This window comes from Scylla paramamosain, chromosome 18 (assembly GCF_035594125.1).
Source record: "Scylla paramamosain isolate STU-SP2022 chromosome 18, ASM3559412v1, whole genome shotgun sequence".
NCBI lineage: Eukaryota > Metazoa > Arthropoda > Malacostraca > Decapoda > Portunidae > Scylla > Scylla paramamosain.
The window spans coordinates 22,947,150-22,972,159 of NC_087168.1; the positions used below are offsets into that span (position 1 = coordinate 22,947,150).

Genomic DNA, 25,010 nt, shown 5'->3' on the forward strand with positions numbered 1-25,010 from the left:
CTTCTGATCATGATTGTTGTATTACAGTAAAATCCCTCTTATCCGGCATTCGAGTATCCGGCAGCTTCAAGTATCCGGCACATTTTTCCCCGAGCCTTAAAATCAATAAAAAATCAATGTGTACTCATAAAATCGATTAAAATTCCCGCGGGAGGCATATTTTGTTCCCTCGCCACCAGAGCACACTGCTTCACACCATCCGCAGCCCACTGCACTGTGTTTACTCAGTGACTCAGTCCCGCGTGTGCACTGTTTATCGCCTGACACCTTCATCATGCCTAAAGTTGTAGAAAAGAGGAAGCGTGTTGTGCTTACACTTAAGCAGCTGATCAGATCAGCTGCTGATTAAGATCAGCTGATCTTTGTTATGGTAAGATGCGTGAGTGTAGGGTGGTGATTGTGGACATAATTTCACTTCTATTCAAGTATTCGGCATGTCGGCGGTCCCATTGATGCCGGATAAGAGGGATTTTACTGTATGTACATTTTAAACTTCACCCTTTCTGCCTCTACCTGGTATTTGATAGATTCTAAGCAGATTCAAGGACTTGGGATTGAAGGAATGCTCATAACACAATGTGACCACAATGTGTTGCTTGATCTCAGATCATGACTGTAGTGCTACAAAAATGTATACTTGCACATCTTAAGCTCTTCCCTTTCTATTTCCACATAACTCCTTACTGAGACAGATACTCATAGGGAAGATCAACATGCTTTAAACTTGTTACCTGAGTATTTTTGAAGTTTTAAAGCTCAGCAACAGAGCTTAAAAAGTACAGTTAGTTAGTTAATGCATCTCATTCTGTAAATTTACCATTGTCATCCTTATCCACCTCAGATATAATGGAGAAGTTTTCCCTTAACGCTGATCTTCGTGAGGACAACCGACCAGGGCCAGGTAATGAGGTGTACATGAATGAAGTGAAGGAGCAAGACATTCTCAAGGCAATCTTCAAGGACAAGAAACTCAACAAGCTGTGGCTTAAAGCAGAGGCGTCAGGATTCACAGGTGACGGCTTAGGTGGCTTTGACAAATGTGAGATTGAAGTGCAGCTGGATAGAAATCGTGATGGAAGTTCCATAGTTGGAGTTCTGTAGTTAATGATGACTTGCTCCCGCAGAGGTGGAGCTGAAGGCACTGAAGGAGGAATTCCAGCACCACCAGGATAAAGTGGATGAATATTATGCACTGGTACGAGAAACTGCCCAGAAACAGCAGGATGATCGCAGTGAGTCTGCCCTGCCATGCTTGTCTGTCAATGTGGTTCTTTCTCCTCTATATATATTACTTATTCAGTCAGTTACAACATATAGTCACATTCATTTGTTGTGTTTTTCCAGATGAACTTGGGAATGACATCAATAAATTTGATACACTGCAAGACATGGAGGCATCTGATAAGAGCCAGCCACACCCTGCCAATGCCATCAAGTAATATTACCTCTCTATAAAGTCATCTTGTGTTGAGTATATGTTGTGTTGCTTTTTTACACAATGGTTGTTAGTTGGATGTAAAAGTCAGTCATACCCTGCCTGTGCCATCAAGTAATATTAACTCTCTATACAGCCATTGTGTGTTGAGTATATACTGTATTGCTTTCTACACAGTGATTGCATATAGAGTGCCAGACTAAGCTTAAGGAAATGAACAACTGAAATGGGTTACTTTTGAAATGATTGTGGTGTGTAAAGACTTCCTACCAAACTTATCTACTCTGTTTTCTCATTCTTCTCAGATCTTCTTCACTTTGCTATTCCAAGACTTTTATTCAGCCATTTTCTCACTAATATTCTCTGATATATTCCTCTGCAATGTCTAAATCTTTCAGAGTCATGGATAAGCTTTGGTTTTAATCTTGATAATAATGAATCTCATACTGCTCTTCTAGACAGGGTGGAATCAAAAGCTTTTCGTCTCATCAACTCCTCTCTTCTAACTGACTGTCTTCAGCCTCTCTCTCACCGCCGCAATGTTGCATATCTAGCTGTCTTCTACCGCTATTTTCATGCTAACTGCTCTTCTGATTTTGCTAACTGCATGCCTCCCCTTCTCCCACGGCCTCGCTGCACAAGACTTTCTTCTTTCTATCACCCCTATTCTGTCCACCTCTCTAACGCAAGAGTTAACCAGTATTCTCAGTCATTCATCCCTTTCTCTGGTAAACTCTGGAACTCCCTGCCTGCTTCTGTATTTCCACCTTCCTATGACTTGAATTCCTTCAAGAGGGAGGTTTCAAGACACTTATTTATCAATTTTTGACCACTGCTTTGACCCTTTTATGGGACTGGCATTTCAGTGGGCATTTTTTTTGTTAGATTTTTGTTGCCCTTGGCCAGTGTCCTTCCTACATAAAAAAAAAAAAAAAAAAAGAATGTGCTTGCTACTACAGGGAGAAGCACCATGAGCTGAAGAGCAACATGGACCGCCTACAAAAGCTGACAGTTAGTGGGCCAGACGGCAAGGAGTTCATTGAGCCAAAAGTGAGCAATCTGTGGAAGATGGCCACCAAGGGAGACTTCACCAAGGAAGAACTGGAATCTCTGCATGTTAGTATTTGTCTCATGGTAGAGTTTAAAAAGTCAGGCAGATTTTTCACTGCTAGAATTGAGATCTCTGCATAGAAATCAACTGGAATTTCTGCATGTTAGTATTTGCCTCATGATAGAGTTTTAAAAAAGTCAAGCAAAATGTTTCACCATCGGAATTGAAATCTCTCCACGTAAACCAAGTAAATTTTTCTTTACCAGAATTTGAATCTGCATTTTAGTTGGTATTTGATACATATTCACTGACTATGAGTGACTGAGTTCAAAAGTAACAAAGAATTTTCCGCTACCAAAGCTTTCATTTCTGCATATTAGTATTTAACATATTATTTATTCTTTGATGGAGTGGATTACTGGAAGTTCTTCAATGAACTTGTTATGGGGAGCACATCTTGGGGTATTTGTTAAGCTCATGATTTCATGATGGTCTATCTCAAGACTTTACTGTCAAGCTAGGTAATCCTTCCTCATGCCACTCAAGACAGACACTGGTATTTAGCAGGGGCAACCTTGTCTTCCTACCTGTTTACTGCCAAGAAAGATGACCTCAGTGCTGCTGTTGGTGCCATTTGATCTTCATACTTGTGGTTGTCTTTCAGACGGAGCTGAAGCACTATGAACACCGCCTCCTGAAGGTGAGACACATGAGCAACCAGATAGATCTCCTGCAAGAGAGGGCAGGGGACGATATAGAGAAGCTGCAGACAAGTGAGGGCCAGCGCATCATGCAGGAGAGAATTGCTCAGCAGCAACGCAAAATTGAAAAGCTTCATGAAGATTTGGAGATGAGGATTGTACAAAGGCACCTGGAGCTCTGATCTTGATCTCTGATTGCTTCTGTTAGACTGGTTACTTTAATCCACAAGTGACAGCATGTTAGTGAGGGTTATTCTCTCAGAATGAAAGTATTTAAGAATATATATCTTCCTCCATCAGTCATTCATCTTTTACTATGACTGGCTCAAGTGTGCACAAATCCATAATGGTTGTTCTGTCCTTGCATTATTATCAGGTACTTCTGATATCCTTCTCTCTTTCCATAGCACTTTCAGTCAGTCCTTAATGACTCAAAATCATTTGCACAGATCTGAAAGGAGAATATTTGTAAAAAAGTAATTTGAGCATCATTAAAATTTGCTTGGAATTGTGTAATTTAGACTCACTGTAGCTATAAGTTGTGTAAAGATTCATGCTGGACCAGAAGAATATGACCACCATATTCCTTACACATCTTAAAAGACAGCCGGAAGGGATGGAGTGAGAGGACTGAGGACCCCATAGTATTATTATTCCCTTGAGATCTGGTGTACATCTCATCTTGGCTGCCTGCCCTAAAGGTGATCTCAGCCTGGTAAATAATAGGTAGATAGATAGAATGTGTGATAGGATGCCTTGAATGTTTCTGTATGACCTCTTTATAATGTGTCACCCATTCATGTGGAGAAAGCCAGCTTCTAGTAGGGTGTTACAGATGTACCGAACAAGATATAATATTTTGTTGTTCAATTGTACTATACAAGATGTAGTATTTTGTTATTAAATTTATAGACTTTTCTATTAACATCGTATTTTTATTTTCACAATAAGACATATGGCGTCCTGTCAGGGCATGTATGGAAACTTGAAATTATTTCTTGAAACCGATTTCCAAAATTAGTTTAGAACATACAGGAAGCCGCAAGAAGCCGTCAGACTTACACGTGACAGCAACAGACTGAGGACGCCCTAAGGTAGTGAGCAGGAGGGAGGATAGAAGGTGGGAAGGTGTATATTAACTTATTAAGACTGCGCTGATGGCCAAAATGAAATGATGGGAAATCGTGAGTGCTGACCTTGTGTGACGTCATGCGTGGGAATCTTACATTGGAAGATGATTGGCTAAGAAGTTGAAGGAAGGAGTATTCACGTCTTGGTGCGTGTTTAGTAAGCTCTTATTTCCAGGTTAGATCAATCGATGCGAGCTTGCTAAACCCGATCTGGTATATTCGTGTATCTGAGCATAGGAACTGATAGGAATAAATTATGTTTTTGCCTATGATCCCCCACCTGCTACTCTATCGATGAAGACGCCGGCAACTGCAGCGCGTGATGAAGGGAGAGTGATCCAGCAGACGAGCCACGCACACTATAGCCGCGCTGATGGTTGTGGGCGGACCAACGAAGCTAGAGCAGCGAAGCGGTGCGGCCAGTAATAAGGATTGCCTGGCTGACACAACGCAATCTTATATAAGGCGCATGTGTAAAGTGCATGTATTTTAGTGCTTATGGCCTCAGAAAATCAAAGTAATCCAATGAGTTACTGTTAAACGGAAGTGGCTGTCGTGGTCAGTCTTGTTTACGATGTGCACCGCGATGGACTCTCCGCCTTGCAACGCCGAGACCCAGGAGGACATTCTGGCCAAGATTGACTCCAGGAAGGTAAGAGATACAGAGCACAAGCCTTGCTCACTCGTCATAACTGATTTCAAAGTATAGGAGACGTGAAAATGCGAGTATCAAGTGCTGGATCTAATAGACATCACTTTTAGCCATGTCTTATACTTGTCTTAGAATTTATCTTATCTTTCATGGTCATCTTATTTTCCACCTCGTCAGAGCAATAAACCTCTTATGGAAAAGAAGAGACGCCAGAGGATCAACCGGTGCCTGAATGATCTCAAGTCGCTGGTGCTGGAGGGCATGAAGAAAGACGTGAGTAGCATGCACTTAATTGAAAAAATAAATAAATAAATAATAATAAATAAATAAAATAATAAATAAATAAAATTAAGGATAGAAAGAGCACTGACGTGACAGAATACCCGACTTAAATTTCAGATTCATCAATGTCACAAGTATTGTTAATTCTTCGGTATTAATCAGCGCTGTCTTTCCCCAGCCATCGCGCTACAGTAAGCTGGAGAAGGCTGACATTCTAGAAATGACGGTGCGGCACGTGCAGACTCTCCACCGCCACGAGGGAGTGGGCTGCAGACTGGGCGGCGGGGGGCGGCTGCTGGGCAATGGGAGGTCTGTGGGTGGCGACGGGAGGACCAAATACCGAGCAGGCTTCATACACTGTGCCGTAGAAGTGACGCGCTACTTGGCAGGTCTGAGCGGAGTGCCCCACGATCTACACCACAGACTTATCTCTCACCTTAACACTGTCACGGCCTCCCTCACGTGTGTTCCCGGCATGGGGCAACTCCCCGGGGCCAGCGTGGCAGTGGGCGGGGGCGTGGTGACCGTTGCTCCTCCTGCCTCACGCCCTGATCCCTCATCTGTCGCTACTGCCGCAGACGCCAGCAGCTCCGTCCCCCACACCCCTGGAAGCCCCTTCTCCGTGCCTTCCAAGAGTTCCCCTCCTGCGCTCCTGTCAGGGTCTGCTGTCGCACCCACCCTCAGCACCACTGTCACTACTAGCATCTCGACCAGCACCAGTGTGGCCCTCGTTCCTACAAGATCGGAGCCACAACAAATAGTTCAGGTCCTGCCTTCATCTTCCTCTTCTCTACCAACGCCATCCCAGGCCACCCAGCCCCGCACACTCACTCTTCCAGCTCTTCCCACGACCGCTAAAACGCATTGCAGTCCCGATGCAGGGCTCCATAACTCAGAAAACGCATCAGTGCCCCAAACCTCTCAGCTCCCTAAAGATATCACGTTGGCTGTACCTGGGTACGAGACAAACCTCAGCCAAACGGGCAGCAGTTTTATATCAAGTGGCACCTTCCCTCCTCGAATTCTTCAGTTGACAAGCACCGCGTTGACATCTTCCTGTGAAAACGTAACCTCCTACACGGTAACCTCACCCGCGGATCAGAATGCAGGCAGTGTCATCTCTACCCAAGGAGCAATAACCGCCAAGCAAGGTCACCCAGCCACCCCCGTCGATGCCTCGCCGCTCAGTGCCCCCGCTCAGCTGTCCTCCGAGTCTCAAGACAAAGAAACGTCTCCCTCTTGGTCGACTCCACTCGGCTTCCAAGTTTCCGTCAGCCTCTCGAGCGCCGCGTCTCCACCAGTGTTCTCCTCCTCGCTCTGGTCCTCCCCTCTTCTCGTGAGGCCAACGCCAACCCTCCCCATGGCAGTTCAGCTTCCTTCCTCTGCATCACCTCTTCTGTCCCCTTCGTCTCACTCCTCTTCCCCTTCCTCCTCCTCATCATCATCATCATCCTCTCCTGGAACTAGTGTCGTACCATCCAGGGTTTTGCCACAGTATAGTGCATCTGCTCCGTCGTCCAGCAAGGAGCCTTTGAATCTTGCAATGAACCACCCGCAGGAGTGCACCCCCCGGGCCCACTTGAAAGCGCTCTCCGCGTTTCCTTGCTCCCGCCCGACGCCTTATCCCCTCCCCCGCCGCCTGTCCCCGCGTCCATCCCAGCCGTGGCGCCCGTGGTGACCTCAAAAAGCGGATGTGTGACCCAGAATTTACGCGTGACGCTCGGCTACCTGATCGTGTGTTGTGAGTGGCTCTAGTAGATCATATTCCGAAAATCTTCTGCGCTGCACCTCCACTACTTTCAAAAGACTCTATGTATTATAGATGAAGCTACGCGCGTTTTTAAGGGTGTTTTACGGTTCTAGTGACAAATTAACAAGATTTCTACGTTATTAAAAGGATAAAGAGTTTTGAGAACCCGGGTAAGCATCTTTGTAGAGTTTGAAAATGGTCGTGGTGAGAGCGCAAAGCATTTCTGAGACTGGTTCCATTTCTGGTACTGCTATTCCTTCTGCTGTGTTGTGGGCTCCGGGAGTCACCACGTGTCTTACTGGTGATGAGAGGTGTAGAGTAGTGTGTTAACTAGAAGCGAATTAAATCATCATGCAGCTATTTATGTATTTGTGATTGAAATGTGGAAATACTACTCATTAGGTTTCCTCAGTTAACCTATTTGATGACCACACACACACACACACACACACACACACACACACACACACACACACACATTCAGACTAAAAAAAAATTTATATATATATATATATATATATATATATATATATATATATATATATATATATATATATATATATATATATATATATATATATATATATATATATATATATATATAAAAAGTCTGAAATAACATTATTAAACCCATTTCCTCCCTGTTGATTACAAATAAAGTTAATATTCGTATTCCTAGACTTCTTATTACTACCCGGCGCTTTGGAACTGTCTCGGAATAAGGGTTTCTGCCATGCTCTGAATGGTACAGTGCTCTCTTCCTCTACTCCTTCCCTCCGCGGTACAATGCTCTCTTCCTCTGCTCCCTGCGGTACAGTCTTACCAGTGGGACGCCGCTTCCGCTCAAGACGCCACAGCCACGTAATGTGCGGGAATGTGTGGGAACCTGAGACAGACACACGGGAACTGCTACTAATGCTGCTGCTGTTGTTGCCCGGACGTCTTATGTCATCAGACCCTGGTTAGATCCTTCTACCTCCAGTACCGCACTATGTAAGTCCCTCATATCTGTGTTCCTTTCCTTACAGCCTGTTTCTACCCCTCACAGCCTTGTCATACGCCTCGTAAGCTTCTGCTACTTCCTACAACTCTAAAATACTCCTCATTTATCTTCATATCGTATTTAATAGATTCAGATTTCTCGCTCCGTGCATTGTCCTCTGTTCTTCCGCCTCGGTCTCCTTTCTACGTGTCTCTCATTGCCTTCTCAAGTCTTCGCTCCTCAAAAATTACACTTAAATAAGATAATAGAGTGGACTTTACCGGCATAAATCTCTGCACCTGAAGTCAAAAGGAAAAACGTGTGTAAAAAAGATAATAATTACATTAATTTTATCCCCGTAACAGCCGGTCCGTAGCGTGGGAACAAGACGGTGGAGCAGCGATTTATGACTCCCGACACTCAGACCGCGCGGGGGAAGAAGACTGCGATAATGTTGCATACAATCACGCGAGGAGGTGTGACCGTGGCGCTGGACAGACAGACGTGTGGCGCTTAGTACAATACTTGTTTTTTTTGGAGCGTCAGAGAGAGAGAGAGAGAGAGAGAGAGAGAGAGAGAGAGAAAGATTTTTGAGGTAGTTCATAGCGACACGGCAACGAAATACTCGGGATGGGTTGTGTAAATCGATTTAAGAATTCTCTCTCTCTCTCTCTCTCTCTCTCTCTCTCTCTCTCTCTCTCTCTCTCTCTCTCTCTCTCTCTCGTTCTGGTAGGTGGACTTAGAGCAGTGAGTGGATAGAGCATGTCGTGGGAAGGTGATCTCTTCGCTCCCATGTCCTTGTGCCTCGCCTCGCCTAGCTCGTCCCGCCTCACCAGACCCCGCCCTTTTCAATCAAGGAGAAACTTGCTCCGTGAAATTTGCCATCGCTGCAGTGGGTGACTGTGCGACGTGTGACGGGCTACTGACCATTTTGAACTTAGATAATGATCGTGTGTGTGTGTGTGTGTGTGTGTGTGCTTCTAGCCGGAGAATGTTTTGAGGAATACTAATGCTTAAAAGAATGCAAGATATAAGATATAAAGGAAAATGTTAGCAATAATATATATATATATATATATATATATATATATATATATATATATATATATATATATATATATATATATATATATATATATATATATATATATATATATATATATATATATATATATATATATATATATATATATATATATACGAGTATGTGTGTGTGTGTGTGTGTGTGTGTGTGTGTGTGTGTGTGTGTGATATTAATGGAGTTGGCTCTGATATATATATATATATATATATATATATATATATATATATATATATATATATATATATATATATATATATATATATATATATATATATATATATATATAAGCTAAATAAACGTAGTCAGAGCCAACTCCATTAATATCACACACACACACACACACACACACACACACACACACACACACAGCGACTTGAGGGCTGCGGGAACGAGGTGTGAGAGGGGGGACTGGAGGAAGGAGTTGAGGGAGATGGGGTAGGTGAGGCGTGTGAGGGAGAGCTGGCGTGTGGGAGAGTTCCCACGCGCGGTCCGTCGCTCCCACGCCACGCGACTCACCGGAAGCTCTGAGTGCAGGGGAGGGGCGAGGAGGGGGAGGCGAGGCGGGGAAGGAGACAGGAAGGAGCTTGAAACAATGGGCTTGCTTTATTTTTGACGTGCGCAATCTGTTCCTATCTTATGAAGGGGCTTAAGAGAGTCTAGTGTCGACATGCGCATTTATTCATATCTTATAGATGAGTTTTAAGAGAATATGAAGTTGTTATATTTATTTGTATAGTATGTCGTTTATTCCTATTTTATTTTATTTATTAAGAAGCTTATTATATTTAGTTTTGATGATTGCCATATATTCATATCTATAAGCTGAAACAATATTTTTTTTCTTCCTGCGCCATCTTATTCGTATTTTATGAAGGATCTTAAACCGTACTCTAGTTTTGACATACGCACCAACTCCCAATCGATAATTGACGCATGATCCTTTTTATTTATCTATCTAATATATTTCCTTCAGTGTGATATTTAATCGTATTTTCCGTTACACACATAAACTCGAGCTTCAAAGTGATGGACCACATGCGTGTCTTTCTTTCATTTAGCCTTCCACTTCTTGTGATCCTTGGTAGAATAACTTATCGGCAATAAAAACTTCCATATGAAGGGCGGCGGTTGACTTAAAGGAAAGATATCAACTAAAACAATTCACACCTTTCGGCTATACACCTTCCCCCCCCCCCACCCCCGTCTCTCTCTCTCTCTCTCTCTCTCTCTCTCTGCAAACACACACACACACACACACACACACACACACACTTTTATCTTTTTTTTTTTTTTTTTTTTCCTCCTCCTCTTTCCTCGTGTTATTCCTGTCCCCGTCAGTGTTCCTGCTCTCAGGTGAGGTGAGATAATATATATGTGGGGTCTTTTGGGTGTATTTGAGTGTGTGTGGGGTCTTTTGGGTGTATTTGAGTGTGTGTGGGGGGTGTATTGGGCGTATTTTGTGGTGGTGTGGAGTGACGGTTCAAAAGTTGCACCCACAGCATTCACCTGATGTAAACAAAACCACGTGAATCAGCTGATGGCATTCCGGGGCGGGCAGCTCCTTGCTAGAATTCATAATAAGGCTGCCTCCTCTCTCAGTACCGCCCTAGTTTTTAACATATTGACGTAGAGACTGATCACAACACCCAGAAAAAGAAAAGTCAAGCATAGCACAAGGTTGCTACTACATTTCCGTGACCAAGATAACGCACATATACGGAGTTAAGCTGTGTGTGCCTCTGCTGTCATGAGTGAAACAAAGCGCGTAATAGAGGAATTGTTCAACATTAGTGAGGATGAGCAGAAGATAAAAGCAGGGTCTTGTAAGGTATGTGCAGTTATTGTAGAAAGTTTATGTGGATAAATCCTACCAATAGCGGCTCATGTATTCTAGTGGCGCCCCTCTCCAGGACAAGAAAGCTTGGGGACCTGATGGGTAAGCTGGGTTCTAGGGTGGGGATAGAAAAAAATAGGCCAAATTCGGAAAATCAGAAAGGTCTGAAGAGAAAAGTCCTGTTTTGGGGTAAAATCCTTAAATAATAGTCAGCAAACATGGAATATCTCTCCCCATACATATGCATACATATGCAATCCTAACCTTTTGAAGTCACACCCCCAAAACCCCCATCTTACACAATCCTAAACAATAAAATTGCAGTTTAACACAATACATCATAACTTTTGTATCCCCAACAAGCTTGGTACCTCATGGGAAAGTTGGATTTTAGGGTGGGGGAAGCCAAATTATGCCAAATTTGGATTGTCACGGGAAGTCTATGGATGAGAACATATTTTGAGAACTGGGGAACTTTCTAGATTAACCCAACTTTACCACACCTAATCTAAGCTGGGACTTTGCCCACCCTGGAATCACCTTTAAGGATGCTAATGTTACCAGTGGGGTTCTGCCTCCCCTTAATCCCCCTCAAGGACACTAACCTAACCAGGAGGGCTTTGTCCCCATAGATTCCCCCTTAAGGACACTAACCTAACCTAACCAGAGGCACTTTGCCCTCCCTGGACACCCATTAAGGATATTAACCTAAGTGTATCCCCTTAAGGACACAAACCTAACCTAACCAGAGGGGCTTTGCCCCTCTGGTTAGGTTAGGTTGCCATTAAGGATATTAACCTAAGGTTAGGCTGCCATTAAGGATATTAACCTAAGTGTATCCCCTTAAGGACACTAACCTAACCTAACCAGAGGGGTTAGGTTATATTATGTCACTTTAACATAACCATGTGTGACTTCAAAATAAAACCCCCACGCTGTGTTGTACAGTAAGTATTCATCACCATGTGTGGATGATTTAGCTGCTTCATGAAGAGCAACTATTGGTAAGGTTATCCTTCACAGGAGCTACAGTGCAGTCCATCGGATGACTGGTCCTTGTTTTAATTGCTGTTTGAGGTATATTTCATGTTGCCTTCAGATCCCAGAAATGCTACTTTAGTTAATGTTTGTACATAGGCTTGCTTCAGTATTTTCTGTTTACAAGTCTGCAGACTTCTTAGAGGGTTGCATCAATTATTTACAAATTCATAATTCATGAGGGTCTGTGTTCTCTAATCTCCTTCCTATATATATATAGAGAGAGAGAGCAGTATATGATATAATCTTAAGCAGGTATTATGGAAATGATCTTAGCCTACCAGTTTCCAGACATTGACTCATTTACTTCTGTGAAAAATATGATATTTTTGCTGTATCATGATCTACACAAATAGTAATGGATTAGCAATGAAATCAATGAACTGAATTAATTTAAACCCAACTTATCTTAATGTAACCTAACCTAATCCAGCCCTCAGAGGTAAACATTAGGAGGTAAACACTAATGTTATTTCAATATTATCTCCTTAAGCACTGAGATCTTTGTGCAGTGACATCCTTGGTAGTGTAACTCATAGACAGTGTGATCCTGTGTGGAGTGACCCTAACACTGTCACTTGCAGGCTGTGTGTTTGCTGGAGCCGAGGGAGAGAGGGTTACTGGAAGCACAGATCACAGCCAGGCTGCAGCATCTTTTGGATCAAGAACCATCCCATGCCCTTATAGGTAAGATTGTGTGCGTATTAACCTGGTTGTATTTACCTGGTTATACTGTTCAGGGTCTGAACAAAGATCATTTTACCCTGTTTCCATATTTTATTGATCCAATTTCTGTTTAAATATGTTTACTCTGTCAGCCATAACCATATCTTCACTTAAGTCGTCATTCCAGATGTCTATAGTTTGATGTGGGAAGCTATGTTTCTTGATGTCACCAGAATACATACACTTTTTTATCTTTGTGTATGTGTGTGTGTGTGTGTGTGTGTAAAGTAAATGGGCTGGGATGCTTGCTTGCTTAGCTGTGTTAAAGGCTCATTTGTATATATCAGAGGCTCATTGAATCAAAATACACGTAGAGCATAGCTGACCACATGGAAAATTCTGATAAGCTAACTGGTGTGTAAGGAAACTCATTTGCTTATTTAATCTTTGCCTTTGCAGTGTGTCAGCGCTGTGAAGGATGTCCAGTCCTGCGGAGAGTACTGAGAGGGCCATGCTGGGGTGCCTTGCTGAGAGTTTGCAGCCAGCACCTTGGGGCACTGCAGGATGGACAGCCATGGCCACCACCTCATCTCCCAAGGGCTGTCAGGGTCAGTGAGCAGTGAGGATGGCATGTTTGTTTGTGTGTCTACTGTGATGTTTGTTTCTTGGTATCCACAGAAGTCTCCAAGGGTTTTCAGTGTCAATAGTGAAGTTGGCTTGTTTATCTATCAGTCTATTGTGTTGTGTGTTTCCTGGCAGCCACAGAAGTCTCCAAAGGTTGTCATGTTAGTAGTGAGAATGACCTGTTTGTCTGTGATGAGTGTTCCTTGGCAAGTTGGCACCCACAGAAGCTTCCAAAGAATGTCATGGCTAGTGGAGAGCCATGTTCGTGTATCAATCTACTGTGATGTGTTCCTTGCCAGCCACAGCAGAACAGTCTCCATGTTATCCTAGTGATTCTTGTTAATGTAACATGTGAGGCTTGTTAATGTAACATGTAAGGCTCCTTCAAGAATAGAGAAGCAAAGAAAAATTAAATAACCATTGATTGTGTCATTAACAAATGCAAGGTATCCCTATCTGAAATTCTGTAGTGATTAATGTTATACTGCTTATCATCAATCCACATATTCATAACAACCATGTTCACAGGTCCTTTACACTTTGCTGAAGGAACAACCCTTAAATGACCATCACCAGGACTACCACCAGAAGACTCAGCAAGAGAATCAACACATGACTCAACAGCACCGGCATGATAGCCAACAACAGGAACAAGATAATGACTCGCAGTATGACGCACTAGCACTCAGGCCGCTGCTGGAGACAGCTCGTGTGACCCTCACCATGGCATTACTGGATGGTGGCCCTTTGGCATCTGGAAGCCATGCTCTTGTGGCCTCTACAGCACTGTGCCTGTTGTTACAATACTTAGAACAGAAGGGAAGCATCATTGCATTTCTTAACACCCTCTGGATCCTGAACCATCTGGCAGAAAAGAGGAAAGTTATGACAAATGCCATTTGTGGAAGAGATACAGAGCTGAGATATAATGATGAAGAAATGAATGGAATGAAAAACTATTTTAGATCACAAGAAGTCAAAGAAAGCACAACAAATGAGACCATCAAGAAAAGCATCTCGGTAACAAGATCCTTGAGGTGGGAAGAAACGAGTACAGCCATTGAGTCTGCCAGGAAGGGAGATGAAGGCAGGAAACTCATGAGGAGGAACTTTGAGGGAATGGAAGGAAGCTATTCATCCTCCACACTCCTCCTCCAGGGAATGCTGAATGCTGGAGGGAAATTGCTGCTGCAGGAGAATGAGGAAGAGGAGAGACATAGAGGAAGGGTCTTTCTCTACTCCCTCCATCCACTCCTTCTCAAGTTATGCAGTGGAGGAGCTGCCCAGCATACCTTTCAAGCTTTCCAGGTATATACAACAAAAGTGAATAGAATAAAAAGTTAAGCTTTTCAGTTGAGATTAGTAAGTCAAAATGAAAGTTTAATCTCATGAAAATTACAGAAATTAAAGTCCTAGGGAGTTAAAGAAAGAGAATAGTAGCTATAAAACAAAAATAAATAACCTTGCACCACAAAAAATCTGAAAAGTTGCATGAAATAACAGTAAATAGATCATTGGAACAAACAGGAAACAAAATCACAAGCATATACATACAATTGAGTAAAATATAAATATTCTCTCTTGTTTTCTGATACAAGATAACTGCATCAAACAAAATCACAAACTTAACCCATATGTTCCCCTCATCCCCCAAGACTCTGTACCTCTGGATCCATGCTGTCAGAAAACTTGGTAATAGGGAGAGAAGACCTACTGGGAGAACAAGATGCCAGGGACCAGAGGGTGACTGCAGTGGCCAGGTGGAGGAAGGGATACTGGATACCCTTGCCACCACCACTGCCACTACTACCACCAACACCAAAGCCAACACTCCCACTACCCCCACTATGCGAGAAGTGACACACCCCTCCAAGGATGCACTGTTCAGCATGACACCAGGATCACAAGGCCCTGTGTTTACTCTTCTCAATGCCAGCTGGGAAAATCCTGCTAAAGGTGAGGATTAGAATTGTTTTTTGATGCTGGTGCTGTGAAATTTATGTGTATGTGTGATGCTAGTTTTCAGAGAATGAAAAGGTAATATGAGATCTGTGAAGAAAATCAGTATAGATATTGAAAAATGAAGGGGAACTAGCCAATTGTAGATTTTGATCGACACATAATTCATAAGATAACTATTTCTTTATTCATTTTTCACCTTTTTTTGGCTTATGATACCTGAAAGAGAGAGAGAGAGAGAGAGAGAGAGAGAGAGAGAGAGCTAAAAACGTCACTTCATTTCAGGTGTGAGTGAGTTAGTAGTGAAGTGCATGGAAGAGCTTCTGTCACTACATGAGGATGGGACAGAGGGAGCAAGGCAACAGCTGGCCAGAGACATGCTTCAGGCTCTTCTCTTATCCTCTTCCTCTAGCCACTCCACTGCCACCTCTGTCTGGACCAGCAAAAGTACCTACCCTCCCTTGGCTCTTGCTCTCACTCATCTAGGCTGTCAGGAGGTTGGTTTTGTGTGTGTGTTTGTATGTGAGAATTGCCTGTATTCAGAAACTCTTCACTGTCTCACCATGATTATTTTCCAAGGCCACAGAGATGATTAACCTGGTTTTCAAGAGTGTTTCTCCTGTTAATTCTGTAGATATATCATTATTCTTTCACTAGAACCATAAGAACACCCTTACGGACCCATGTCACTTCAACTAGAGCCTTTTGAATGCAGTGGCACAGAAGTGTTTCAAAATTTGGTCTAATGGGAGTATGTTTGATTTTTAAGGTTGGATTTTATTAAAAGTTATGTGTATCTACATTAAATTAGTCTTTGTTGTCGCTTGCTCCTCTCAGACAATTTGTACATGTTTATTTATTTCAGTCTTGTTTGTTACAGTTGTTATGCTTATCTGACTGTTTTGAGGCTACATTTTTCATTTCTGTTTCCTATTTTACTTACACATTAGGCATTGCATCTGTATCCATCACTGCCTACCAGCCTCATCTCCTCTCTGGGGGTGAACCATCTGGCGCCAGCCACCACCACTGTGTACAAGGTGTTCCTGGCACAGCTTGGAGTGGCATCCTGGTCACAGCACTTCCTGACTCCCATCTCTGTTGTGCTCTGCTCTCAGGACAGGTGTGTTCTGCCATGGTCTCTTGTAGGCCTTAGTGATGGTGGTGGTGGTGGTATTGGTAGTAAGTGTACTGGACTATGCATCTCTGTAACAGGTATATATAACAGGTTATAATTAACAGGGGCAATGTAAGCAAAGTTCTCAGGATCAGTAATCAGGATGGAACAAGAAATAATGAGTTCAAGCTTGAAAGAGTTTAGATTTCAAAAAGAGATAGAAAGGCATTGGTTCTCAAATAGAGTGGTAGATGAACTGAATGGACTCCACAATAATTTTGTTACTGCTGAGTCATTAGGTAGCTTTTAAAAGAAGATTAGACAAATTTATGGATGAGGATGGTAAGTGGAAATAGGTAGGTATGTTTTATACTGGGACTGTTGTGGAATCCTGATGGCTTCTGCAGCCTCCCTTATTTTATCTTTTATGTTCTTATGTTCTATTAACTCAGTGTTTTTGAAGACAATGGCTTTCTCCTTCATATGTGGTGAAGTAACAATATTTATGTACTTGCATTCATAGTGTAAGTAAGGCAAAACTGAGTGTGTAGCTTGAGTCACATATTCAAGAGCATAATCTCTGAGTACTTTAGACACCAAGGTGCCAGTGTTCAGCCTCCTGTGGTCATATGTGCCCTGTTTTTCAGATTAATTCAACAGCACCTCCTTTCCTTGTGGCTCCCTCCAACCCTCAAGAAATACCCAGGCATCCACTGGGCACTCCTGGCATCCTGCAGCAGTACCACTCCTGGCTGGCTGTCCCGCATGGCACTGCTCAGGACAGCACGTTCAGTGGGTGCCCTGGAGCTAGGGGAGGAAGGAAGCAGTGCCTTCAGTTTGAGTAGTGATAATACCCATGAAAAATTCAGGATGAAGACAGCCAGTGATAGCAAAGGAGGTGATTCAGAAAGTGAGAGTGAAGAGGCACTTATTCTGCTGCACATCCATACTGCACTGAGACACAGAGATGAGAATGTTCGCCTGGAGGCACTGTCACTGCTGTGCCACACCCAGAAGACCTCCCAGCCAGTGTCTCACTTTGAAACTGTGTGCCTGCAAAACTTCCTGAGGTGGAACATGAACGTAGATTCAGCACCATTCCGCCAGGGAGTGCTGAAGTGTGTGGCAGCACTTCTGGTGAGGCTGAGGGGTGCCACAGCCTCCTACTGCAAGGGTCAGAATGCCAAGGGAGGAAGGTCTGCATCAGAGAAAAGTGTAAAGGAATCTACCTTAGCTCACAATAGGAATCAGCGGGGTGGAGTGCTGGAAGTCAGTCATAGCACAGTGCTCAGTACCAGTGCTGAGTTGGTGCTGTGGCTGGTCAAAGAGGCTCATCGCGGCATGGCACCAGATGCCAACTACCAGCGGCGCATTCTGGCACTACAGCTGTACAAGGAAGTGTTACTGGCACTCCTCCCATCCTCCACAGCTCTCCCTCACTTTGAGAAGCGAGTCACCAGCAGCTCTGACCCTCTCCTGCTGCATCTCAACACCTCAGCAGCAAAGGCAAAGAACATTTGTGATGATGGAGATGTGATGGGTGCGTTGCCAGTTGCATCATCACCTCAGGAATATAATAGCAACAAAAGCACATCTGGCTTACCTCTTAATTGCCATACAGGAGATGCAGAAAGTCATTTGTTAGAGGAGCCATCACACCAGGATACTCACAAAGATAGAACCCCTATTGACAAAGCACCAGATAGTCTCATATTTGCAAGAGCTATCAACAGTGCAAGTGATGTGAAGGGATCTGCCTCTAGACCACCACTTCAAGGTTCCAACAGTGACGACAGTACCACCACCTTCAACCTCCCTCCAAGCAACCTTCTACCCAGCACAGACTGGTGGAAAAACACCTTAGATAGAAAAGACAATGAAAGAAATCCATCACTGCACTCGGTAAGACCCGAACTGGACATTTATGGGGACAGGAAGGCTCTAGACCAGCCATTAGTTGACCTGGCCTTCCCATGGACACTAAACACACTTCTCAACCTCTGCATAGATGAAATGAATGATGTGAGAGCAGAGGCCAGGGAAATCATCCATATATTCACCTCACAAGGAAGGATGGCACTAAGTTGCTCTGAGGGAAGGGAGTGGATGAGTCATGCCCTGAAACTGTGCGACTCCCCAAAGGCCAGTGATGCTGAGAGTGGTGGTACCCTGGTCCTCACTGTGGCTTTCCTGATCCCTGAGGAGCAGCTGAATGAGGTGCTGGAGGGAGTGTCTGGTGTGGAGTCTGAGGTGAGATTGAGTGTTTTGTAAGTGTTCTATCTTGTTGATGGTTAGTGTGTGTGATAGAGAGAGTATTCTTTCTTATAAGTGTCTGGTGTGAGGTCTGAGGTAAGATTGGGATGCAGTGTTTTGTTAGGGTTTTTGTGAGGTTTTTAATGGTTAGTGTGAGTGATAGAAAAAATATTGTTTGTTACTAAATGCTCTCTTAATAGAGGGTGGGGAAGAGGGGGAAGACTGAAACTTGTGTAAACTCTTCTCCTTTTGTACTTCAGGACAGTGGTGGTGGTGGAGGTGGTGGTAGTAGTTGGGAGTCAAGTGAGACCAAGACTTCTTCCTCTCTGTCTCTGGCTGAGTACCTCCTTACCAGGGTGGAGTGTCAATTAAGTGCTGCTAAGACTAACCTCCTGTGGGCTGCCAGACATGCACCCATCCATGGCACACTTCAGGTACTTTTGTTTCTCTTTTTCCTCATGTTAATGTGATGTAATTTTGGTTTTTGAAGGTTTGTCTTTGATTTTTAAGATGTAAGGTTGAAACAGAAGCTAAGATTAAAAGATAGAGAGAAGGTATGAGATCTAAGAGTCTGAAAATCAAAAGATAGAGAGTTTTGAGGAATCTAAGAGGCTGTGGATAAATTTGCTCTGCTTTGTAGGCTTTGGGGCAGTACATCACTCAGAAGAAAGAGGAGGAACGGGAGGAGGTGAAGAAGAAGGCAGGGGAGAGGAAGATACAGCAAGAGAAGGGAGGAAAAAAGAAATTGAAAAAGGAAGAGAAGGAAGTGGTAGAGAAGGCTTTCATTCCTGCATTCCCTCCTTCATTCCTTCCCTGCCTCACCTCCCTCCTACAGCACCTAGTGGAGTTTGTTCTGGACACTCTTGCCTCTACTTCCCCTCTCGGGTCAGGTGTGTGAGTCAGATCATCATTCTATTTAACACCCTTATTTTTCCCTTACATGGAGATGATTGGGGAAAGGGAGGGAGGGTAAGACAAGGGAAAAGTAATTGAATGGAAGGTGGATGGAAATGGAGGCTCTCGGTGGGGGGGGGGATATCCATTGATGGTAGAGGTAGTGCTGGGTAGAACCTGGAGTGCATTACATCAGGAAGTACTGGAGAAGAAGGAGGTTGAGAAGGAGGGACTGGCATTTACTCATGAGATTTGTAGTGTATTATGCTTACTGAGATTGCCACTTGCATTACCTCAGGGAGTAGAGAAGTTGAGAAGAAGGAAGGGCTTGCATTCTTTCATGAAACTTGCACTGTTATGCTTACTTACATTGCCACTCATGTTTCTCATATACATCTTGTCACTAGTTTGGTACCAAGTGCTGGTTATGTCCAGATCTTTAGTGTGATATTATCTATAGCCTATCTTTTCTTTCAGCTGTGCCTCCATCTTTTGCTGAAATGGGGGAGGCTGTGAGGAAAGTGGTGGAAGAAGGCAAAGAGAAGCTGAAAGAGAAAGAGGAGAAGAGCAATAATGTAGCATTGTCTCCAGTTGCATCTTTACTGGAACAAGAAAAGGAGGAGGATGGGGAGCAAGAGGAGGAGGAAGGAGGTTTACTCTCCACTGATCATGTTCTTGTGCTTTCCTGTTGCTGGCAGATTCTTAAGGTATCTCTCTCTCTCTTTCTCTCTGAAATTGACTGTTAATATGATAAGTTCCACACCATCAGTAAAGAAGTACATAAACAGTTTGACCAGCAAGACACTTATTATCCAGATTTGGATGATCCTTTTGACCTTTCTTTAGGGACTGGCACCTTTGTAGGCCCCCCCCATCCCCTTTTTTTTTTTTTTTTTTTTTTGCTGCCCTAGGCCAGTGCTCCTCGTACATAAAAAAAAAAAAAAAATGAAAAAACAAAAATGCAGGATGTATGAGATCAACAACCTTATCTTTGCAGAGCTGCTGTGAAGTTACCGGTCGGGTCATCCTCCTCCTTGCCAGTGAACCTAACACAGCAGATGACCTGATCCGGGCCGTTGTGGTCAGGGTCCTGCTTGGCACTCGACACAAGGGGGCCATGGAGGCTGCCAGGGCCACCTATGCCTCAATCTGGAGCTGCCTGTTACAGGGTACCACACTGGGAGGGGCATTTGGAATTCCTGATCCTTGTTTTGTTGACATTCTTCATCAGCAGGTGAGAGAGGTGGTTTTATTCAGTTTAGCTTGTGTGGTGCTTAATTCTGTTTGGTTTGTTTAAATATCTGTATGGATCCATCTTTCTGTGTGTCTCTGCACTCAGGTGTTTATCTATCTCTGTGCTTACTTATTTCATTGACTTTTTAGTATAAGTGTGGTGTTTAAAATTTTGTTTGATTTACTTAAATATCTGTATGGATCCATCTTTCTGTGTGTCTCTGCATTCAGGTATTCATCAATCACTATGCTTACTCAGTGATTGTGTCTTTTTCTCTGTTATCTTCTGTATCTGCTGCCCTTTTCTCCATTTTTGTCCTTCATAATTCAGCATGTCTTTTTATCCTTTTATTTGTATGAATTGGCTTTAATAGTGTACTTAATGAATGTAGCATGAAGTGAGGTGGTGATGGTGTATTGGTGGTTGTTGTAGTAGCAGTAGTAGCTGTAGTATTAGTTGTGGTAAATATTTTCATATCATCATTTCATCTAATTTTACTGTCTAATCTCTTCATTCAAGTAGTAATAGGTGTAGTAGTAGTAACAGTAGTAGCTCTCTTTTTCCTCTCCCTTTTCTCTTTGATGTATTTGTAAACATTTGTAAAAGATTCATGTTGATTATGATTTATTTTATTTATTAAATTTCATGTATTATTTATTTTTTGTCTTCCTACAGGTGGGTGAAGTAGTGCACATGCTGGGGGAACCTCGAGGCACGTCCGTCACCCGGAGAGCAGCAGGTGTGGCCATGATGGTGCAGGCAGCGTGTGGGGCGGCACCTCGGCTCACACCCACACTGCTCACCACCACTGTCACCTCACTCACTGCCATTGCACGCTCACAGGTTTGACTATGTTATGGTTGGTTGTTGGACACTGCAGCAAATCTGGTTATTGTGGTTCTTTGGAGAGAGAGAGAGAGAGAGAGAGAATTGCAAGTAAATGTAGATAACACAGATCATCTTGTGCAGCTTGGGTGATCTGTTTTTACTGTCCTTATTTGTTTCCCGTCCCATATTCTTCCCTTTTATTGTTTCCTTGTTTGTATCTCATCTTCTTTGCTTCATGTAGTAATTCATTATTTACCCTATTTTTCACTCTGCCTCTCACCAGCACTGATACATTGAACTCCCATCCTCTCATCCAGCTCACTGACCTTCCCTTACCATTATCTTAATCTACCATATTTCTACAGGTGGGAGTGGATGAGAGTGGCACTACTGATGCCCCACAAGCCTTGGCTCTTCATGTCCTCCAGTCTCTGGTCCTCCACTCTCCACTAGGCCCATTCCTACACCCACATCTCACTTCACTCACATCCACCTGCCTCCATGCCTTTGCCAGCCCTTCTTGGGCCATACGGTGAGTAGTGAAGTACTTAAGTATTTGTGCCAATAGTACAGTACTGTCAGAATTATAAAGCATACATACTGAAGTAACTAAAAAATGTGTACCGAGATACATGCATTTCAGTAATACCATAATAACAACTTCGTGTCACCCTCTGCCCTTCAGAAATGCAGCATTGCAACTCTTTGGCTCACTGGTATCATCTTTGGTTGGCCAGAAGAAAGTGAGGGATGACACATCAGCCCTTAATAGTCTTACCACACCTGAGTTCATTTCCCGACATCCTTCCTTGGTGCATTTACTCTTAAGTGCTCTGAATGGTGACTCAGAGTGCCACATTGAAGAAGGAAATTTCCATGACAGTGCTGGTGGAGTATTTGTATCAGAAACACCTAATTCTAATGATAATAGTAAAGTGGCACACGTACCTGGAGCACATAACACAGATGCACAGAACCAAACTCACACACCCACACACATGCAGATACATATCAATAGTGCCTCCATCTTAGTGCCTGTACTGAGTCTTGTGGCCAGGCTTTCACCTGGCACTGGACTGCAACAAAACCCACATCTCACAAGAACCCTCCAAGGACTCTGGCACTCCACTGCTTGCCTCCTTGGATCTCCGGTTTACAATGTACGCAGACTGGCAGCACTGGCACTTGTCTCCCTCACCCCAAGCAATGAAGCACTCTCACAAGCCCTCAAGATTCTTCTGAAAGTCTCTGAACCAGTTACTACAACTAACTTAATTCATGGGTATTTGTTAGTCCTGAACAACTTGCTCCAAACACACCCCAGCCTTGTGGAGGATTACAAGCTCAGAAAGAGTGCATCTGCATCACTCATGTGGCTCTTTAGCCCAAGGAACAGGTGTCATGTCAACACTGCCCTGGCACTCAAAATCATGATGGTTTTAAACATCAATATACTGGATGCCTGCCACATACCAGCACTGGGCTCCTCCCTCCCAGGTGCAGCAGAATGTCGCTGCACTCTCACCCTCATGAGGCTCTCCCATTGGCCAAGAAACACCATTGAGAGCTTGTTTCTGTCGGAAGCACCAATTGGGAGTGACCTTTTGGAGATCTGCTCTGATGCCATTCTTTATGAGATCAGAGACTGCCATTATGCCCCTTGGTTACTGAAGTGTGAAAGCTTCTTCTGGCACCATCTTGAAGGAAGCTCTTTTATGCCCAAGGCAGTGGCAGCAATTCTTCAGTTCCTAACAGCCATAATGGAGAAGGTGGAGAGTGCTGGGTCAGGTATTACTAAGCAGAGGCTGGTAATACTGCTCTCCTGCATGGAGGGGTTACAGGGCAGCAGTGCCACCTGTGCTGCACTTGTTCTAATGGCACACCTCATGAGGCATCCAGCAAACATCACAGAAGACATCCTTGTGGCATTTGCAGGAGTCATATTCCAGCATTCACACCCCACATCCTCAGAAGACCATCGACTGGCAGCATCAGCAGCACTCAGAGTTGCCCTCAAGCCAGTCCTTATTTGCCATCTCCAAGTCAGCTTAACTGTCAGGAAGCAGCTCATTATGTCCACTGTGGCACTGCTCCAGGATGAGGACTCCTCAATCAGGGACACTGCAACTGGCATTGTAGCAGCACTGGTCATGCCCTCAGGAGCAACTCATGATGAACACTCTCCTCACCCCCAGCCAAACCCACATCCCAACCTGGCTCTGTTTGAGTTCTTCAGATGGTTGGCCAACAAGAGCATGGAAGACAATGACTGGACTATTCTGAGGATACTCTGGGAGGTCTGTTTTAGTGAAAAAGGTTCAGAGTCTTTCCTGTCTGCAACAACTCTGACAGCCAGTCACTTACGTCTCTTCCAATCCCATGCAGCTAACTTGTACCATGAGCCAAGGCAAGTCAGCATCTCGGTGGGTGTGGCCTTGATGAAGACTGTTGAAGATCATAGACAGACTTCTTTGTGGGAATCACAACAGCAGAATACCTCTCAGCATAAACATCAGCTAGGAAAAGACTACAAATCTCAAGAAAATAGCAACATTGGACAAGACAGGAAAACTGGAAACAGAAACCCATCTCAATTTTCCGTGAGAGACTGGCTTGAGAAGGAGAGAGCCAAACTAAACTGTCGTGGGAAAGCACTGTCTAGCCTGGCATCAGATCATAACTTCTGGCATCACAGACAGTTTGCATTTGAGGCAGGAGTATATATGGTGTCCTGCAAGGTCTTTAAGCTACTGTGTAAGGTGTTTGGTAAGTCCCCAGAACTGACATACCTTCTTGTCTGGAGTGAGAAAGGATACGGCACAGTAGATGAGATGGGGTGAACTCAATAAGTAAAATGAGGGGAGTTGATGTTTAGTGGAGTGGAAGAGAAAGTTGGATAAAAGAGATATGAGATAGAGGAAGGGCAGAAGGGAGAGAGAGGAGAGGCAGACAGGCTGATAAATCATGTAGGGTGGTGGTTAGAATGGCTGGCTCATTCTTAAGAAGCCCTATGTTCAAGTTCCAGGACTAGCAAGGCAGATAGGTAAGCCCATGTTCGTCTAGTAGTATTTAGGTATGGGATGCAAGTCCAGTGGTTGTGACACACACACACACACACACACACACACACACACACACACACACACACACACACACACACACACACACACACACACCACAAAACACAACAGCACATACAACAAAACAACACACACACAGCACAAAACATAACAGTACATACAACAAAACAAAACAAAACAAAAAACACACACACACACACACACACAATGATGATGGTGCTGATGACATGTTCTAAGGAATACTGTGTGTACCTGACTTACTTTTTACATGACCTGTTAACTGCATTGCACTTGAAGAATATACACTTGTTAAATATTAAATGCACATGTATAATTTAACACTTTATAATAAAGTACCTAAACTCACATTTTGTTTCCTTCCTTACAATGAAAATAACACATGCCAAACTTTGTCT

The 25,010-nt window shown here is 43.6% G+C and overlaps 3 protein-coding genes across 3 annotated transcripts in view; all 3 read left to right on the forward strand.

Annotated features, from left to right (window-relative positions):
• The window catches only part of LOC135109376 (alpha-2-macroglobulin receptor-associated protein-like), a 5,299-nt gene extending 1,187 nt beyond the window's left edge, over window positions 1-4,112 (forward strand). The window contains exons 3-7 of the mRNA XM_064020773.1: window positions 842-1,012; window positions 1,125-1,232; window positions 1,345-1,435; window positions 2,395-2,551; window positions 3,151-4,112. Of these exons, the coding sequence (XP_063876843.1) occupies window positions 842-1,012; window positions 1,125-1,232; window positions 1,345-1,435; window positions 2,395-2,551; window positions 3,151-3,369 (746 nt within the window). The 3' untranslated portion in view covers window positions 3,370-4,112. The remainder of the gene's footprint in view (window positions 1-841; window positions 1,013-1,124; window positions 1,233-1,344; window positions 1,436-2,394; window positions 2,552-3,150) is intronic.
• A 288-nt stretch (window positions 4,113-4,400) lies between these two features.
• Window positions 4,401-7,476, forward strand: LOC135109377 (protein deadpan-like). The gene is made up of 3 exons (XM_064020775.1): window positions 4,401-4,969; window positions 5,147-5,242; window positions 5,430-7,476. Exons 1-3 carry the CDS (start codon window positions 4,892-4,894, stop codon window positions 6,927-6,929), a joined length of 1,674 nt encoding a protein of 557 aa, XP_063876845.1. The 5' UTR covers window positions 4,401-4,891; the 3' UTR covers window positions 6,930-7,476.
• A 3,057-nt stretch (window positions 7,477-10,533) lies between these two features.
• LOC135109378 (uncharacterized) lies at window positions 10,534-24,960 on the forward strand. The gene is made up of 15 exons (XM_064020776.1): window positions 10,534-10,895; window positions 12,524-12,626; window positions 13,065-13,213; window positions 13,758-14,537; window positions 14,885-15,185; window positions 15,474-15,685; window positions 16,139-16,311; window positions 16,953-18,555; window positions 18,819-18,992; window positions 19,199-19,448; window positions 19,930-20,159; window positions 20,450-20,686; window positions 21,362-21,529; window positions 21,880-22,046; window positions 22,200-24,960. Exons 1-15 carry the CDS (start codon window positions 10,815-10,817, stop codon window positions 24,352-24,354), a joined length of 6,783 nt encoding a protein of 2,260 aa, XP_063876846.1. The 5' UTR covers window positions 10,534-10,814; the 3' UTR covers window positions 24,355-24,960.
• Window positions 24,961-25,010: the final 50 nt, after the last annotated feature.